This window comes from Poecilia mexicana, unplaced genomic scaffold (assembly GCF_051168715.1).
Source record: "Poecilia mexicana isolate PSO_F unplaced genomic scaffold, ASM5116871v1 scaffold_2, whole genome shotgun sequence".
NCBI classification, from domain to species: Eukaryota; Metazoa; Chordata; class Actinopteri; order Cyprinodontiformes; family Poeciliidae; genus Poecilia; species Poecilia mexicana.
The window spans coordinates 2,529,437-2,548,902 of record NW_028263371.1 but is presented as its reverse complement, the minus strand read 5'-3'; the positions used below and the strand labels follow the sequence as shown (position 1 = coordinate 2,548,902).

General features: G+C 42.8%; 1 protein-coding gene across 3 annotated transcripts in view; it reads right to left on the bottom strand.

The window, feature by feature from the left end:
- The window catches only part of lrba (LPS-responsive vesicle trafficking, beach and anchor containing), a 229,719-nt gene that overhangs the window by 158,994 nt on the left and 51,259 nt on the right, over positions 1–19,466 (bottom strand). For 2 of the 3 annotated variants that reach the window (XM_088008919.1, XM_088008921.1), the window contains exons 24-29: positions 18,324–18,477; positions 17,508–17,688; positions 11,487–11,617; positions 9,097–9,204; positions 8,874–9,015; positions 6,071–6,404 (exon numbers count right to left, since the gene is read on the bottom strand). In XM_088008919.1, coding sequence (XP_087865045.1) covers positions 6,071–6,404; positions 8,874–9,015; positions 9,097–9,204; positions 11,487–11,617; positions 17,508–17,688; positions 18,324–18,477 — 1,050 coding nt within the window. The remainder of the gene's footprint in view (positions 1–6,070; positions 6,405–8,873; positions 9,016–9,096; positions 9,205–11,486; positions 11,618–17,507; positions 17,689–18,323; positions 18,478–19,466) is intronic. The other variant, XM_088008927.1, reaches the window with a different exon arrangement.

Sequence of the window (19,466 nt, the reverse complement as noted above, 5' to 3'; positions counted from 1 at the left end):
CGGTTTCACTGCAAACTCAGGACGGTGGTACAAATGGCGTCATAAGGCCAGAAAGTTGCTCTAACAATGTGCTAACATCCATGCTAGCTAGCTTTTATTTTTTTAAGGTTTTATTTGCCTTTATTTGAGAATGCTCAGAGAGGAAAGTTGGTAACGAGAGAGGGAGAAGACATGCGACAACGGTCATGAGGCTGGGGCTGGAACCTGCGATGGCCTCCATGCATGGCTACGGCTTGGCTAATGTTAAGAGTCAGCGCCAGCAGGCTCCTCGTCGCCTCGGCTCCTTGGACTTTGGGGAAAAAGGAAACCTGCACCATGTTTTTGATTGGTTATTTATGACTTGTGGCTATATTGGATGAAGTTGTTAGCATTTGGACAGGAAGTGGTTTAAGAAAATAAGACACCTGACCTCAGACTCCCTTTGTGTTCATGCACAGACCATAATAAGTCACCATTGCACCTTCAACTGCTTCACCAAAAATACAAGGATACATTTAACCCCTATATATTTAATACAACATGTAGCTAATATACAACACTTAGCCTGATGCCCACCAGGAAACCCTGTCCTGTATGAGTGGAGACAGAAGTGACAGTGAACAGGATGGTGGTGTCAGGGCCGTGTTGCCATGAGACACCCCTGCTGTTAACAGTAGCTGAGGAAAAACGGGGAGATGGAGCGCCCCCTGTGTCTGGAGGTGTAGCGGTGCGCTCATGGCCCTGTTGTGTTCGGCCTTCTATCCGCGCCGTAGCAAAGGCCCAGTGAATTATTCAGCAGGTCATTAGCCACACTTATCACGAGAGAGCCGCCCCGGTTGATTAATCAGCCGTGAGCGGCTCCACTCAGCCCGCAAACAGAAGCCCAGAGCCAAACGTGTGTGTCCGCGCATGTGTGTGTGTGTGTGTGTGTGTGTGTGTGTGTGTGGCTGGGACTGAATTATTTAAAGCTCTCAACACAGAGAGCATAACAGCAGCCAGCGCTCTGATTCCACTGATCTCTGTTGTTTTAGCTCAGGATGTGACTGAGAATAAACTGTCTTCAGAGAGCATGGAGGTAAACACTGTGTTCCACGTTTTACTGCAGACCGATGAAGGTTTTACCACGTCATCATTTCAAAACTCTTCGAATGCAATTCTGTGCACATAAAGGTAGAAAGGTTTTAAAATGACTGAAGGCGCAAATAACCTGCATTTCAAATACCTCCACAACATCGAGCTTAACCTGGATGACACACCAAGAAGCTCACTGAGTTTACAGAAGTAGAAATAAATGTTTCTTTTACTGTTTTTATCTCAATCATGTTTTTATGTTTTTTTTTAGTGTCGTCAACTGAGTAAAAAATGGAATCAGTTTAACAACAATCAAGCTCTGTGATTAATATCATGATTAATCACCATGATTCACTTTGTAAGCCTGAAATGTAAAAACGATTATTTTTCGTTTAATTACAGAATAAAGTTGTGACATTAGGAGGACAAAATCATAATTTCATGAGAATTGAAACATGAAGAAAAACAAAAAAATTTAAATGAGTAATGTTGAGCATCTTGTGTGTATATTCTTTACAAAATACTTCAACCTTAATAGAAATACTTCATATTTTAATACATCAGCATCAAATTATCAGTAGAAGGACTTTGAAACGATCATGCAGAAACTGTTCATGTCAGAATTTAACAACCATCAAAGCTTTGGCTTATGAAAATAACTTTTTTCTTATAACCTTGAGACTTTTTCTGGTAAACTGACTATTTTTTTCAGATAATATTATGACTAAGTTCTTGTAAGTAAACAAATATTCTTGTAGCTTGGCCCCAACAAGTGACACAAATCACAGAAGGGATGACTGAAATAAAAGCCACTTTAACCTGTAGTGGAACAACCCAAATAGCGAAACTCAGCCCCACCGTTTCCTCACATAACATGTTCACCATGTTCACTAATCCTTTAACATTTTCACCGGCAGCACGGCTCATCTTCACATCAGCTATAGCGCGCGTCCAGCCCGTTATCAGGAATGCAAACAACTTCGCCATGTATATGCTAGCGTCTAACACTCGCACGTTCCGCTGAACCGTCCCAGTCTAGATCCCAGACATGTACAATGACATTGTTTAGTTCTGGATAGTGTCAGCAAATATTTGCAGACTGGCTGTCATAACAGGGGCAAAGCTGAGAAATGCACAGAGAAACGCAGCAGGTCTGCAGCAGTAAATAAATCAGGTGGGATACTTCACCCTCTGACCCGGGGAGCGGTTTTTATCTGCTACATCCCGGCTTTTTTCCCATCCGCTGCGCCCATAAATCGGGCCCTCTGGGCAAGCTGAAAGTTGCCATGTTTTGACAGGAGATGTCGGTGTAGAATGTCAGCTGGTGTCGGTGGGAGAGCTGGGGGTGAGTGGGAGATGCCGAGCGGTGATAGAATGATTACCGCCGTGTGATAAAACGCCGGGGCGTGGGCTCGGGTGCGGCAAACGCTCTACGGTACGTGTTGGGAGAAATGGTGATCTCAGCCATTTTTTTATTAACAAATTGGATGGACTGTAGCGATGAGCACCTCTTTTCAGAAATCTTTAGATTTGATATCTGCAGTTGTACGATTTGTAGTCGTCTGTGTGACACTCTCAGCCAGGTGATTCTAGGAAACGAGATTAAATAAAGATCATAAAACAAACAAGGAATTCCAGTGTGAAAGGCTTCCATCTGGATTCAGAGTTTTCCAGAATAAATGAAAAAATTTCTGATGATTTGAGGCAAATGGGAGACTCTGGAATCTGAGTTTAAGACAGACATGAACTGTAGAGAAAGAATTAAGTCTTACAGTAAGTAGGCAACCAAACCCAGCTTCAAAACTGTCTTGGGTTAAAAAGTAAAATCATTTGTTGTTGAAGATGAATGGACATGAGGTAAAGCAGTGGCTCATTTAAACGGACAACATTTGATTGGAAACATCCAGACTCTTCACACCCCTGGAACTCATTCAGAAACTGATCTGAACTTGTGTCCAGCCACTCCAGAAGGCACCAACTTGTTATTCTGTTAAAAAATATCTCAAAGTCAAAGCAGTTTGTAGGGTGATTTTCACACTGTTTTATCAAGACTTGATACTTTTTTTATGTCTGTCCTTTCCCTCTCAACTCCAGATGTTTCTGGAGACAAAGCCCTCCAACCCTACGACTCTCTGCAGCCGCTTTCACAGAGGATACCTTAAAGGAATCAATTCTAATCTACTTATAGTCTGATTTATGGAAATGAGCTCCTGGGATTCCAGCAGAATATCGCCTGGCAGGAGATCAGTCAGAGCTCTTGGTCTGGTGATGAGCCAAAACGGATCAGGTCTCACCGGAATCAGAAATAGGGGGTTAGCATTCGTAACGTAGACACTCTGTGGACATTTAGGATAAATTAGCCAAGCAAACTGGAACCACTCGCCACCACAAGTGCTGATAAAGTGGCAGTACTATGTATTTTCCATTTTATAGCACAATCAATGTAACACGGTACCAGGGATGTTACCTTAAGTTGTTATAAACATGCAGTATATATCAATAATTACTTAAAACAAATGTAACTTTACAAATTAGTGCCTTGAAATTGGGCCTTTGTCTCTTTAAAAACTCCTCTTCCTGAAACTCCGACTTCAGGAAGTCATCACGGGATGCCTCCTCTGTTCACCCTTTAGCAACATTTTACCAGTGCTGCACTGGGAAGAAGCCGAGTGGTTGCCATGGGAGATTAAAGGATTCCTCAAACATGCATGAAAGAATCAAAGCAAAACTCCAGGTATGATTTTGATGAGAGAATAATAATACAACAGTCCATTTTACGTCATACTGTCCTTTTAAAAAACGAAAAAACTAATTAAGAATTCTTGATATCGATTGATATGAAACCCTAAAATCGTGATGTTTTTCAGACATATCGTCCAGTCCTAATCTCAAATAAACTAAAAAATGTGAAGTGAAAGCATTCGCTGAATTCTCATAATCCTCTCATCCACTAGTCGCTCCATTAGCATATTCCAACCATAAAACATGTCAAGTCATCAATATAAACATCTCAATGACAATCATCTCTGTGACGACAGGCTTTTAAATGAAAACTATTAACTACTGCCGAGTATCAGGTTACCGTTTTTGACTTTCCGCACTGCAACACACACTATGGTCAACCGTGACTGTTCAGTGATGAAATGTCTCTTTCAGACAGGAAGCTTTCATCTTTTCCCCGAGCAGCAGCAGCACCAGCAGAGGTAATGTTTGGTCTCTGCGTGAAGAGGCTCCTGTAGACGCGGGCCGAGCTGTTAGCCTACGCTCTCCAGCCGTCCCTCCCTCTCTCTCTCTCTCTCTTTCTCTCTCTCCACCGAGGAGCTCAGCGGACAGGAGCCAGTCTAATCCCCCTGATATGAGGAGCGCCCTGAGACCTGACAAAGCATTCCTCAGATAAAGGCCCGCCGTCGCAGGAGATGCCCTGGAATTCCCACAGTCGGAGGCCAGCAGACTGACTGAAAAGTAGAAAGGTTTCCCTCGGAACATGAGGGCTTTGACTTGACACTCGTCCCCCCTCCCCGATGCGTTCCCAGATCTGTTTTCTTCGTCTCTCTCCCCCTCAAAACCCGCTCTGTGCCGTATGCAAGACGTCTGAGAATCAATGCTCCAAATGCAAACCAGACCGATAGCCATCCTCTCTCACCTGGGTTTGTCTGTGACTTCAGCACCCCGCCGTCTTTGAAGCCCAACTGTCTCCCCTTCACCCCCAAACTCAGAGGTAAAGCAATGATACCTTCTACCACTGTTGCCAAGTCCGTTTATGATTTAATGAGTCATGAGTTGCGGTTTTTTGGGTTTGTTTTTGAACATGAAGTTGCTTCTTTGGGCTCGACTGTCTTTCTGATAAGGTAATCTCCCAGCTCTTCAAAAGACGTCGACGACAAGAAGTAGGAGGATGATGGTTTGTTATTGGGTTGAACTCTCACAGCTTCACTCAGTTCATTAAGAGTCTCATTCCAGCGTGTTGAATCCAAAGCTCTTCTGTAAAATGGCCGAATACAATTTCCCCAAAACTCTGCATATGCAGCCGCTCCCAAGTAAAAGGAGCTTTTTGCTCCAATGCCTGAATAAGATGCAGACCTCTCTTCTGATTGGCTGATAGATGATAAGCGCGAGTGCCGTGGCCGAGTTATGAATATATTCAGCCATGATGTTTACATTCGTCGCTGCCATGATTTTATTGACTTATCACTTGTTTATGTGCGTAAACAAGCTTATTTACGTGTGATTTTAATTGTATTCCTCATTTAATGGAAACACTGTCATTGTGAAATTGTGTTTTTTTTGACATTACAAATATTTACGCACACTTTTAATGGAAACGCAGTTGGTGACAAAAAAATGGCAAGCATGTAAAAACAGAAAAATTAATGTTTAATTTCACCTACATCTATTGTTTTATTTAAGTTTTTATTATAAACATATAAGTTTGTACTGTTTACAAGTGACCTGTGTTTTACACAATGTGGGGGGTTGCCAGCTGGGCTTTTTTGGGGCTTGTTTTCTTAGAGCTGGTTGCTTGTTTCTCTCATGATCTGGCAACTCAGCCTTCTACCGCTAAGAATAGGGGGAGACGGGGCGAGACGAGCAGCAAACAGCTTCCGTCTCCCGTCTCGTCCTCACAGAGAGGACTCCTGTCTTCTGCAGGCAGGTTCTTTGTAGAGCGTTTTTCTCTGCATGACGAGCTGATCTGACAGACGGCAGAAAAACCTAACTCTGAGCTTCAGAGCGCTTTTTCAAGATCCACCAAGGCCTCCTCTGAGGACGCCGAGCCAAAACGTCTTCAAGGTCTGACTTTCAAAAGTCCCCTGCAGCTATGTGAGGACACACATCAACAGACTGTTGACTGGAAATCTGGAGGATCACAAAACTTTATACCATATGGGTTTCAATAACCGTCAAAGCTGTCAGCTCCCGACAATTCTCCTATTTATTCCACAGACACACAAAGACGCAGCGCAGACAAGCTTGAGCGGTTGACATGGAGGCGTGTCCAAAGGAGCGTTTTCAACCTCCTCACCTATCGAACGAGCGAAACTGGAGCGATGATCGCCGGTCCAAGTCGGTCACCGGTCCCAGAAAGGACAGGGGCAGCAGACTGGGGTCCACCATGACGTCTTCAGCCGGCGCGCTCACCAGGCTGCGGAGGATGTCCTTCACGTTCTTGGACTTGGAGTCGGCGAAAGGCGCGCCGCGGACCTCGGAGGACAGAGTGGACAGGGCTTCCGAGACGGCGTCCGGGCCGCCGGAGGAAGACAGGTCGGCCTCGCTGGCCACAGCCGATGTGTGGTCATCGCCGATGCCCGAGTCGTAGCGTCTCAGAGAGACGCCATTCTCCACCTCGGCGCTGCTGTCTGGAGAGAGAGAGAGAGAGAGGGTTTCATTCACAGTTGTGATTTTTTTTTTACATGGTGGCTCATACTGCTAATTAAACCCGACCCCAGAGAGACTTCTGTGTGGACGGTTTATGACCCCAAAGCGACCAGCATGGGCAGAAGAAGAGCACTGTCGTCACACAGAGCCAGAACGTTTACAAAAGTAAAAATGGACACCGCCATTTATGGACAGATTTTAAAGCTTATTCAGCACCATCACCACAAGATCATAACACCATAAAAAGAAACAACTAATAGTGACTGCAGCTTCAGTAGAAAAGTCTGTTTGGATGTGTAGTCGTAGTCAAGAGTGGTGGGATTGTGATGTGATGCTTTTCAGTGACACATACTTTCTTCATCATTTCATATCTGGACGTTATTGTTAATGTCTGGATTTGCCACATCTGACTTTGTATGGGCCAGAATTATGACACACGTTTCACATAAGTGACATAAGCCAGATAATGACCATTCAGACTGCAGACGCTTTGAAAACAATCAACATATCAGAATTTGTACCACATATCGTCACCTTCCTAAAATAATGGCCAAAGTCATTTTTTGCCTAAAGTGATTTTGGCAAAATAATCAACTCTAAAACATCCAAAAGATATTTTAGGCAAAACAAAACAAAACAACAACAAAAAAAAGATCAATTTTGGCTAAAGATGAGTTGGGTCATTATTTTAGGCAGGTGGAAGTGGCACGAGTCAAATATTTTTGCGGGGCAGAAAAGTTCAGAATCTGGTCATTCAGAATGCAATGAACAGTCTGGATAGTCTGACAGTCTGGGTCAAAAACAGGGGAAAAAAAAAAAAAAAAAAAAAAAAGCTGGTTTGGGTCGCTTCTGCCTGCTATGGGAACGTAGCCATGAGATTCTTTCAGCTCCGGCTTGGACCCTTCATGGCTCATGGGGAGAGATGTACCAGACTATTTTTCCTTCTTTAAATCCACAAAAATCTGATTGTGTCTCCATTAGTGAAATGCGTCAACACCAGAACCAGGCTCTCATTCTGGCTTTAACCAGCAGCTCTTTGATGCACTTTTCTTTAAAGCCACGTCCAAAATCACTGCTTTGATGCCTAAACGGGATAATCTTGTAATTTCATCGTGTTTATGTCCAAGATTATGCTGCACATTCTCACTTAACTTTTAGAGTTTGTAGCATAACAAAGAAAAAACTATAAGGAAAGAAAAGAAAAGCCTGTTGAGTAAAAGTGTAGTCATGGAGAGAGTTCAAAACTGAGAAGAAAAAACTTGAAGAAAATAATAATAATACTCAAACGTCACCTAAATGCTTCTTTTCTGTCTGATCATTTTACAAGCTGCAGTGAGCCACACAGTCATTGGCTCCACTAAAAAGATTTCATTGATTTCAACTTTAACATTCGTTTCTGACAGAGATGAGAAAGGAACATTTTACTGCAGGAGCTCAGAGCATTTATTCATCTGAGAGTGAAAACTTTAAATGTTGCCAAATATGCATCTACATGGAAGTATGTGCACCCTGGTAGTACTGGAAGAAGGTTGGTTTAGCATCTTGTTTAGCATCTTGTGAACCATTTCTGAGTTGCTTGTGAGATAATTATCTCATCATTTTCCAACCTAAAGGCCCAACAGTCTAAGTTTGCACTACGGTGGCCCTGATGTACAAACCACTTCAACAAATCACTAGACAACCAAATAAAGAACATAACAACCAAGTACAATTACAAATTAAGAAAATATCTTAAAATGGAAGAGGTCGACATCACTTTTGCCTTTAGAAGCAGAAGTTATTCTGGCATCAGCTCTCTCTTAGGCAGGTGGAAAAAGAATGAAGCTGAGCTTTTGTAGGATTTTCTGACTGAAAACATTCTTGGATAGCAGTTGACACATTAGCATCACCAGTAACATTCATGTTTTCCACAAACAATTAAAGCCAGAATAAATTCTGGTTGTAAAGTCCAATCAGTAAAGTCCCAGGTTTCCCAATGGGAACTACCTCTTCTGTTTCGTTAACATTGTTGTGTTTTCTTAATTAGGATTTGTTCTTTGTTAATTTATTTGTTTATTTTATTTAGTTTATGTCATTTTTTAAATTATAATTGTGTTAAATGGTTTTTGGTTTGTTTTTGTTGTTGTTTTTGGGAGTTGTGCTTAGTTAATGTTGATGTGTTTTTGAACTTCAGGGCCACCGTACTGCTCTGCTCTTTGGATGCTGTATCTAACCAAAGCCCAGTGTTTTTATGATCCTGGTGGCTTTTAAAAGAATCCACCTGCTTCTGTGTGTGATGGTGACTCTAGCAGGGCAGCAGCTGTTTTTATCCACTATGACTCATGAAGATTTCTGAAGAGTGGCTGAGAGAAGCCGCTCCACCATGGATTACTAAAACATTTGGCCCAATCTGGCGATAAAACCTTCACCATCCTCCTCCTCACACGCAGCTGAAGCAACTCTTTGAGTACCTGTACTCCTGGTAGATTGGGAGCGGAGAGGGGGTTTCCTGTCGTTGTGGGGCTCCAGGATGTCCCGATACTTTGACACCATGAGGACTGAGATGAAGTAGACCACGGCCAGCGCCAGAAACTGAGCCTGCTTACTGTCCTCCTGGAACAAAACAAAACACACTAAACGGTCTGCTGTGGAGGACGCACTGAGGCCGACGCGCGTCTTCGCTGTCCGACTCACGATGTCTCTGAACACGACGGCCCTGAGGCGGTTGATGTCCATGTCCTGGAGGAGCCGGTCCAGGTCTCTGACGGTGGACATTCCCCCCGTCACCGCGTCAACGGGACTCTGTGTGAATGAGAGCGAGTCCGTTATCACACATCTGATTATTTGAACTGAGCAAAAGATGCTACAGGCATCAGAGGGTCTACTGCAGGGGTGTCCAAAGTGTGGCCCGGGGGGGCATAAAGGGCGTTAGTTTCATAGTAAGTAGGAATACATCTATTCAGCGACTTTTACTCAAAGCAGACTTTGGTTACTGCCAAATCTGCTTTCCAATTGATTTATTAAACATGATAAAATGCATCAAATGTGATCCAAAAGTGACCTAAACTCTGTTCTTGTAGCTGAGACACGTTTGTTTTATCCCCCATAAAATTTTGTAAATTGGATGCCTGTCTATAAATAATGCTAACATGAAAAAATTCATTTACAATGATTTACCCATATCATTCTCACAAAACTCTAGCTACTTTGTTTTGGCCTATGTGACAAAAAGTTTGGAACACACACACACACACACACACACACACACACACGCACACACACACACACACACACAACCACATGCATACACACACAAACACAACAGAACATCTTTCCCACAAAGCCACTGCATTATATATGAGCTCCAACACCCAGTTCAGGGAAAAGCAACATGGCTTTCCTGGAAGTCACCGGATCGAATCAAAGGGCCAATGACACAGGGGCCTGGTCTAGAGTAGCAAGCAGCAGGGCGTCCTGTAATACAATAAGACATGAGCTGATGCAACAAGACCTGATGGCTGCTGAGGAGGCCGAAGGACGAGCCTGCTGGGGGTCTAATGGCAAGGACGGCAGCGGGACCAGAGTTCATTTATTTATCTGTTTGAAATGGATTATTGCAGCTTTTTATTTGGTGTTGAGAATCAGAGAAGAACCAGATCCAACTCCACCAGGTCGCAACAACCACAATGACGATCAGCACGGAAGAGGAGCTAAAAGTGAGCTAGCTTCAGCTTCCTGGTGACTGGTCACTTCTGCTGCTTACTTTGATTGTGCACCACAACCAGCACCACCACGACCAGCACCACCACGACCAGCACCACCACGACCAGCACCACCACGACCAGCACCACCACGACCAGCACCACCACGACCAGCACCACCACGACCAGCACCACCACAACCAGCACCACCACGACCAGCACCACCACGACCAGCACCACCACGACCAGCACCACCACGACCAGCACCACCACGACCAGCACCACCACAACCAGCACCACCACAACCAGCACCACCACGACCAGCACCACCACAACCAGCACCACCACAACCAGCACCACCACGACCAGCACCACCACGACCAGCACCACCACGACCAGCACCACCACGACCAGCACCACCACGACCAGCACCACCACCACAATGGGCCGCCTGGTAGAGTTTAGATTTATGGCCTGAGCCCAACCCAAACCAAAATTGGGGCCGGGTCAGGTCTCTGTGGAGCCTGCCATAATGCACATACAAATTCAAACGACAGTTGTGTTAATCTTCCTATTATAGTCAAACTAGAGCAGCAGACGGTTCTAACATCTCAGGTGATTTGGACCCGACTCATCCTGTGGACACAACAAGCGACAAGACGGAGCTGGAAGACGCTAAACAAAAACTAAAATCTGGAGAAGTTGCTCACTTAAATGACAGTATAAAAACTAAAGTAAAATAGTGAGTCAGGTTTTCTTAAGGGCTTGTAATTAAATTATTTGGGTCTGACCCGGGTTCGGGTCAGGTTGGATGTTTTAGGTTTGATCTAAACTCTAAGCAACCGGCAGCATCTTGGGGCGTTGCACCCTCAAATTCAGCATCTCTTAACCCTTCATCAATTCTTGTGTTCAAAATGTTTTGTTCTTCAAACATCTGCAGTCAATCAAATGTAACAGCAACATTTGAAGTCAAAAGTGCCCAAATTTTCAAAACTTCCACTGTTTTCTTCATTGGAGCTCAAACTCATCAGCTGAAGGAAAACCAACGTCCCTGAATAACCGCAGTCCAAATTAGATTCGGAATAAAAATGATTTCAAACTGAAATCGAGAAATAAGATTCTTTTAAGATCAGAGTAATTTTTTTTTTTTTTTGATCGTCCCATTAATTTTTACCTGCAGACGTGGGGCAAAGTCTGATCTAAACATAAACCACTGATGACCGCTCAGACAAACAAGACCAGACTGAAATACTAGAACAATGGACATGAGGGATTTCAGGAAAGAACTGAGTAAGGTCAGTATCAGCAGAAGCAAATATGGTGATCATCTATCTGTGCCTTTCTCATGAACGACATCCTCTGGAACAAAGTGAGTCGACTTGCCTGAGCAGACGCAGACTTGGCCGTTCCCACTGCGGTGCTGGGCATGACGGTGTAGCTTCTGGTCAGACCTTCTGCTCCTTTGAACTGGGCTTGTTGGCACTCCAGACAGTTTCTCACTGCTATAGCACATACTGGGACAGGAGGGGAGGACAGATGGTTCATATTATCATGTAGTGAATAAAATGACAGAAGACAAAGTAGAGATGTGAATCTTTCAGTGTCTGGCAATTCGATTCTGATTTTTAGGGTCATGATTTGATTCAGGAACAATTTTCGATTCGCCAACCAATTTTTCTATTCAAACGGTGTTTAAATTATGTGACCGAAAAGAAGAAAATGCATGTAAACAAATAGAACATCCATTTAAAACAATACTATGAGGTTCCACACTGAAGCGTCGATGCCATGCCTCCCACACAGCATTAGCTTCTGGTCAGGGACAACAAACTCTCAGACAACTACACAAAATATCCAAAGAAACATCGACTTTTATTTCCCCACTTTTGAATAACCTTTTCATTGGTTTAGCAAAAGGACGATTCCTTCAGGCATTTTCCTGTCAGAAACTTGTCCAATTCACATTTGCTACACCAGCTGTAGGAGCAGAGAAGCCTGATGAATCTGACAGGCAGCGAACCAGAAAGACCAGCGTGGCAAATTAAATGCTATTTTCGCATATATTTTATAATCATGATTCAAAAACAGATTTGACTTTATGATTACAAATTTTCATTTCAGTCTATTTTTTTTATTTAATTTTTTTTTTGCTTCTGTCTTCTGTCCAGTTTTCTAAGGCTGTATCCTGTATCACATCCCATCAGTTTATATTGGAACAGCCTTGAGCATAACTACATTTAACCAGTATTATTTTAGCTTAGCTGCCTGGCTTTAAAAAAATAAAATAAAATAAATAAAAATCAAAGAATCATTCAAAACACAAATGGTGAGTGGAGGTGCAATGCAATTAGCAAGATAGTTGCAAAGATGTTCAACTAGACGATTTATGAGGACTTTGAATCAATTCCAAACTGCCAGGACTGGGAAATGTGATTCTCCATGGAATCTATATTTTTTTTCCCCACACCTCTGAAGTACGGTAAAGTGAAACCCTGTGGATGAGTGTTGCCATGGCTCAAAGGCAACATAGGAGACCTGGAGAGAGAGAGAGAGAGAGAGGAGCAGCTGAGAAAGACAAGAACAGGAGAAAAAGTGGGGCCACGACAAGGTCGGCGCTCCAGCCGACTCTGGCAGCTCCGCTCACTCTTCCCTGCTCCACCTCTCCTCCCAGGGTCACAGTGTGTGTGGTGGGGAGGAGTGGGGGCTCCTGAATCATATCCACTCCCATAACAAATGGCACCGCTGGCTGCAAGCGTGCTGAGTAGGCAGCAAGATGCATCCTTCAGCACAGGAAAAAAAAAAGAAAAACTGGTTTCCCGACAACTTCAGGTGGGTTCAGAAGTGACACGGTTAACGTTTTGTAATTTAATGTAGCGCTCCTCCCTGGAGCCCTCCACCCACCGCACCCCCGCTGTGCTGCGCCTGACAGCTGACAAATGTTAACTCTGCAGCATTAAGATTACCAAGGAGGGAATTATTCCGGTTGGAAATGGGCTCGCTGTTTCCATTAGGACCGCTCCTTCATACAACCATTTATAAAAGAGAGGCGGAGGGAGGAGGGGATGGGCACGCCAAAATCTTGTTACAGTTTTCCAAAATCAGATTAGGTGCCAGAAACGGGGAGCGCATACCTCATCAAATATTCATTTCATAAAGGCAGCGCTCTGCAGCAGCAGTAGCGGCGAAGTAATCTGAGAGAAAACATCTCATCTGCACTGCAAAAACACTCAGATCTCACACAGCATTTGTCTAGTTTCTAGTTCACATTTGAAATAAGACAAAACTAATTTACAAGTAACATTTCAGCAAGAAATAATATAAAAAATATTTAAAGTACCGTATTTTCCGCACTATAAGACGCACCTAAAAACCTTCAATTTCCTCAAAAGCCGACAGTGCGCCTTATAATCCGGTGCGCCTTATATATGGACCAATATTGAGCCACAACAGGTCCAGCAACGGACCTTACCACAGGGGCCGCGTTTCATTGGCTAATGCCCATTTTAGGTCACAGTGCAGCTACCACGTGCGTGACCGTCTCACAAACACAAGCTACAGTAGTAAACATATGCTAATGTACATTGTGGACCATCAAAACCATGAATGCCGACTTACCCAGCCTTGCAAGAACAATAGGCATCAGTGATCTTGTCCACAGCTATATTTATGCTGAGGGTGTGAGGATCTGCTGTTTTCCTCATCTATCGGTAGCTTTTAGCTGTGACGCGCACAATGTTGGAGGCATCCAGTGGCTCAAACACCTTGATGTCGTCCAAAAAAGATGACATGAACTTGTTGGTTCCCCTGTCCATTGTCGTGGCTGATATGTTGTGAAAATCCGGCAGAAATGCTACGCTAATTAACTCAGATCGAAATGAAAGACGTCATGTTTACACAGACATGCAGTAGGCTGCTTACGTAGTTGGTCCACTACGGTAAGCAGCCGCCAACTTCTTTTTCCCCGTAGAAGAAGTAGTGCGCGGTGCATGCTGGGATAGTTGTCAGAACACTGGTTTGTTAATAAAGTTTGATAATACATTTAAAGGGGGGGAGGGGCAGGGGAAGAGAGACAGAGACTGCAGCGGCAGCGTGTCGGTTGGTCTGTGTTACCCAGAAAGCAGTTGGGCATAATATCGCAACACCAACACCGTGAGTGAAACAACGACTGCGCCAGCCTACTATATAAAGTACTCGGGACCATTTCTTTATTAATGTGGATGTGTAATAATAGAGTATGAAGCGTCTATTCTATGCGCCTTATAATGCGGTGCGCCTAATGTATGAAAAAAGTCCTAAAATAGGCCATTCATTGAAGGTGCGCCTTATAATCCGGTGCGCCTTATAGTGCGGAAAATACGGTAAGTAATTTCTTAATGGACGAAAAAGTACTTCTTCCATTGGTGGATTGCTACACTCAGAGTGATTAAATGGACTTGCTTTAAATGAAGATCTGCTAATGGAGCAAATACTTTTTCATCTATTAAAAAATGACTGTCTTAAAACAAGCTGCTATGTCTTGCTGCAAAGTTACTTGTGAGTTTTGTCTCATTTCAAGTGCAATTGCACTAAAAACCAGACCAAAATTACTTGGTAAGATTTCGTGTTTTTGCAGTGTGAAGAAGAAGAAGAAGGCAGCATTTTGGTTCCTGATCCCTCCTCAAACTGGATGTGATCGGTGACAGCACTGGAGAGATTTCTTTGTGGGTTTCTGGGAAACTGTCCTACTGTCCTGTTTGTTCTGAGTTTACTGGGTCAGAAGGTCGAGAGCGGACCAGAACCTGCATAAAGCTGTGACTTCGGTAGCTTCCATTCAGTGACTGTGAGGTAAGAGTTAGGGTTTTATATTCTGGTCAGAGGAAACCTTAATAGCCGGGAACAGAAGGCAAAAAACATTGCTGGAGGCTGTGCAGCAGCGCAGCACAGCCAAGGCCATTATGATGGCATCATGCTAGCAGCCGTTCTCAAGTGTTGCCATGCAGCGGGGTTATAACAACACAATAAGGCTGAGCTGGAGAGAAGAGGGCGAGAGCTGCTGAATTTAACAAACATGACCGCAGCAAGCAGGAAAGAACAAAGAGCTCCTGTTTCTACTGCAGGTAGAAACAGGAGCTAAATGCAGCAGATTCAGTTTTAGATTGCTATATTTTCAAGATTTATATTGGTGGATTATCAATTCATCTCAAAATAACAAAAAGGAATCAATTTATTGATGAGCATTATTGAACGTCATTAAGGGGACAGTATTATATATTTTTAAGTCATTTTAAAATGTAATCAAGAAACTATGTTAACTTTAGTTATCAAAATATTTATATCATATATGACTTCAAATAAATTTAACTTTGTAATTTAAAACCTTATAACTATGTCTCCTGCTCTTTCTGAAACTCCGCCTCCAGGAAGTCATCACAACATGGCCCCTCTGTTAACCCTTTAATGTTACCAGTGTTTCACTGAGAAGTAGATGATATGAGCTCAGCAGATGCTCGGCTCCACCAGGTGTTTGCTGATTGCTGCTGGCTAGTCTGAAGGAGCCGGCAGCTTCTTCAGACTCGGGAGGAGCTGCCGTGAGGCAGAGGCTTGACAACTGCAGCTCTTAGGAGGAGCTTCATCTTGGAAGGCAGAGACAGGTTCACCCAGGCGTTTTGCACAGCTGACTGGTTGCCATGGGAGATTAAAGAATTTCTCAAACATAAAATTAAAGAATAAAGGGAATACTCCAGATATGTTTTTGTGCTTTTGATGAGGGAAAGCTCAAAAAAGTTGATTTTACATAATGCTCCTTTAATATTTTCAAAAATCTGTTTTTCTAATAAATAAAAACTAAGTCTTTGCCCCCTGCTGGTCCAGGTGGAATGATGCAGATCAGCAACTCAGGAATAAACTAAGTTTATTTCCTTACAAATAAACTTCTTAACCCAATATTTATAATAATGAGATCTTGATGCATAGATTGACTACTACGATGAGTTGGAGTGAATGTATAGTTGAATTAAATAGATTGATTGTAATGTGACTTGAGGTGACGTGTTGTGAATCGATACTATAGAAATAAACTGAGTGGAGAGCATTTAATCAGTTTTCTTTCTTCACATACAGTAAGCTTATTATGGCTCAAATCAAAACCTACACAGTCATGATTGAGTATTTTAGCTCATTTAAAAGCTATCCTGATTAGACAGGGTGTGATTCTTGGATCCCATCAGTGCAGACGTCATGGTTCGGTGCAGCTGCGGCTTACAGTGCGGCTGACGTTCCTCTGAAAGTCCACGCTTCCAGCCAAACCAAGCTGATGCACACCTGGACAAGAATCACTAAACAGTTGGAAACGTGTGGAGCTGGAGGTGGAAGAGTCTGCTGGCTCACAGAGTGAGGCCTGCGCTTGTTCATACAGAAACTGCTACGATGTTGAAAATGATCCCAGACTGTTGCAGTAAGGACGTTACGTTGGCACGGTGACAAGCAGCCTCAGCAGCAACAGGGAGGATAAGTGGATTATTTGATTCTTTTGAGTTTTCTACCTCTATCCTCCATGAAGCCTCCGGGATCTGGAGATGATGATTGACTGGAAGCTACTCTGATCGACTGTTTCCTGCTCTGCCATGTAGGAAACAGTCTACTGCTGCTGAGCTCATTATAAAAGCTTTAAAAACGGGTTAAGGCAGGTTCTTTGTTTCACTAAAGTTGTGTGACTGGACTCTTATTTCTAGCCTGGTCACGCTGCTACTTCCCACATTAATCCATCAGTGATTTTTTTTTTTCCAGTCGATTAATCAGATAACCAAATTGGCACATTCTGCAGATTTTTCAATTGAGCCCATTTTATACTGAAAAAAATGCAACTAAACAATTCAATTCCAATATCAAACAACAGAGATTTCATTTCCTACAATCCAATAATGTCATTCCTTTGATCATTTGTAGTAAAAGATGCATCTGCAACAAAAAAATAAATACTTAAAATAAAAATACTTAAAGACTTAACATCAAAACAGTGCAAGGATGATCTGTTGAGTATCTTTTTGAGAAACTGATAAATAATTGGATTGCAAAAAGGTGATTAATGGATTTTTTTTCCACAGTATTTGAACAGGAGTGAAATATTGTGGCTGCCACTTGAGTTTAGAGTAGAACAAACTTAAAGTTTCTCTTATTTCATTTTAAATGCAAAAAGTATACATGTATTTTTGCTTAGTTTCTTCTTTGACTGTGATGTTTTCAGCAAATGGCCTTTTTAAAGTCTGTATGCTCCAGTTGATGATTAATCAATTATTGATGTAGTTCACAATTATTTCAAAAACTGATTCATCATGATTAAAAGTTTCAACCCTGATTCTAATGTAACAATTTATAACAGAATTGAGGAGGGGAAAACATTAAACACCAAGTGGTGGCGGTGTTTACCGAGGCGGAGGCACTGGCGCAGGATCCCGCCCGACGACATGTTCTTCTCCGCTTCGATCTCGGTGAAGTTCAGAGAACTGGCGAAGATGAGAACGTCCGCCAGGTTGATGAGGCGCTGGAGGAAGGTGATGGAGGCCTCCACCGACAGGCCCTGGGATGGCTCGATGTTCTCCAGCTCATGCTGGTGGGCCACGGCGGAACAAGGCAACAGGACAGAGAGCAGAACAAAAAGCGACAATAGAAAAGAAAATACAGGTTTTAATGATCATTCTGATGTGTTAAAAACACTAATGAAAAAAAATAAAAAATCAGGACTGACAGTTTTCCATCTGCCTTAAAATGATATTAAAATGATATTAAATAAATTTAATATCAGTTACATTTAATAATAAATAAATGTCCACAAATTAAAAGGGAGTAATTACTACCAGGCTTCTCCTTATACCTGCTGTCTTCATTGTAGCTGAGCAGGGAGGTGGAGGTATTTGTTATCCAACCCTAGCTGCCACTTAAGCAGAGAGCACATTTAGTTTGAAATTCAGTTACTGGTCCCACACTGCTGCTAACTGGATTATACTGGGACTGAGCATCGGCCCATTCCTTAGCCAGGCTGGCCAGGTCACCGTCCAAGAATCACATCAGACCACTGAAGTCATCGGGGGTCAGCGCAGACTCAGCCAAGCTAACGACGTTAGCAGGCAGCCAACTGTAGTCTAATGTGATTGGCAAAGGTCAGCGTGGATTGATCGGTTGTTGTGGGCGGAGCCGCAAGCCGCCGACGCCAACAAAGAGCGGAGAGAAAGGGAAGCGACTCACGGAGGCAGACGTGGCAGCGGACAGCAGAGGCAGGATGCCTCCACAGGCCATGATCAGGTTGTCCACCACCTGGGACACCAGGTGGATGCTGTTGTGGACAAACACGGCGTTCTCGCTGCTGTTCACAAAGTCCAGGACCGTTTTGGTGGAGTGACTAAGAGAAAGGACAAGAAAGTGTGACAATGTATTGGAGTCAATGTAGACGGGGAAGAAAGAAGTTGGAGTAAGATTCCATCAAAAACAAAAGAAAAGTCAGAAATTTTGAGAAAAATATCAGAACTTTGTTTAAAAAAAAAACCCATGAAAAGTAATTGATTTATTTCTCATTGCGACAGGTTCACATATCAAAGTAGATGCATCTTCTCAGATACCATTTTACTTTTTTTTTTTAAACACAAAATATTAAGCAAGAAATGTTAGGATGCTGGCATTGTTTGAACAAAACACAATGAGGCCCAGGCTGGTTTGAGGTCCTGAGGTACATCAAAGATGGCAACCATGTTCCATCACATCACTGCTGTGGTTTAAATTGTTTTAATGAGATCTCAGATAGCAGAGCTGCTGCAGAGAACCAACTCGCCTCCAGAAGCACAAAGCCTTTGGTTTGGAGAGATTCCCCGTTACAGAAAAACAGCTGCGGGTCCCAGAGGAGCAACACTCATCTTTTAGACTGTAAAGTTCTTATCAAATGAAATCTAGAAACGGGCACGTCTGCTGAGAGATAAACAGCCGAGATGAGAAGACGTCGGGTTTATTCAAAGGTTTCTTTTAGTCTCTTCCTCACTTTGAAAATCTCTTTAAAAATCTAACAACTTTCTAAAGACTCTTCACTGAAACATGACCTAATGAAGGCATTAAAGTAACAAATGGTTCATATTCTGTAGATACAATACTCAAACAATATTTGATATGTTAGTGGATGCATAAATTGTTTAGATTATGCCATCCATTTTAACAGTACTGGTTTATCTATAGTTACCATAACAGGATGGTGGTCTGTCTGCTCCACTTGAAACCATCTGATTAAAATTAAAAATAATTTAACTGAGGTGTTAGGAACTTGTGAATATTAATAATAATTCCTGGGTAGAGTTGAAACAATTAGTCGAATTAATCGTTAATAATTGGTAAGCTTCTCAGGAG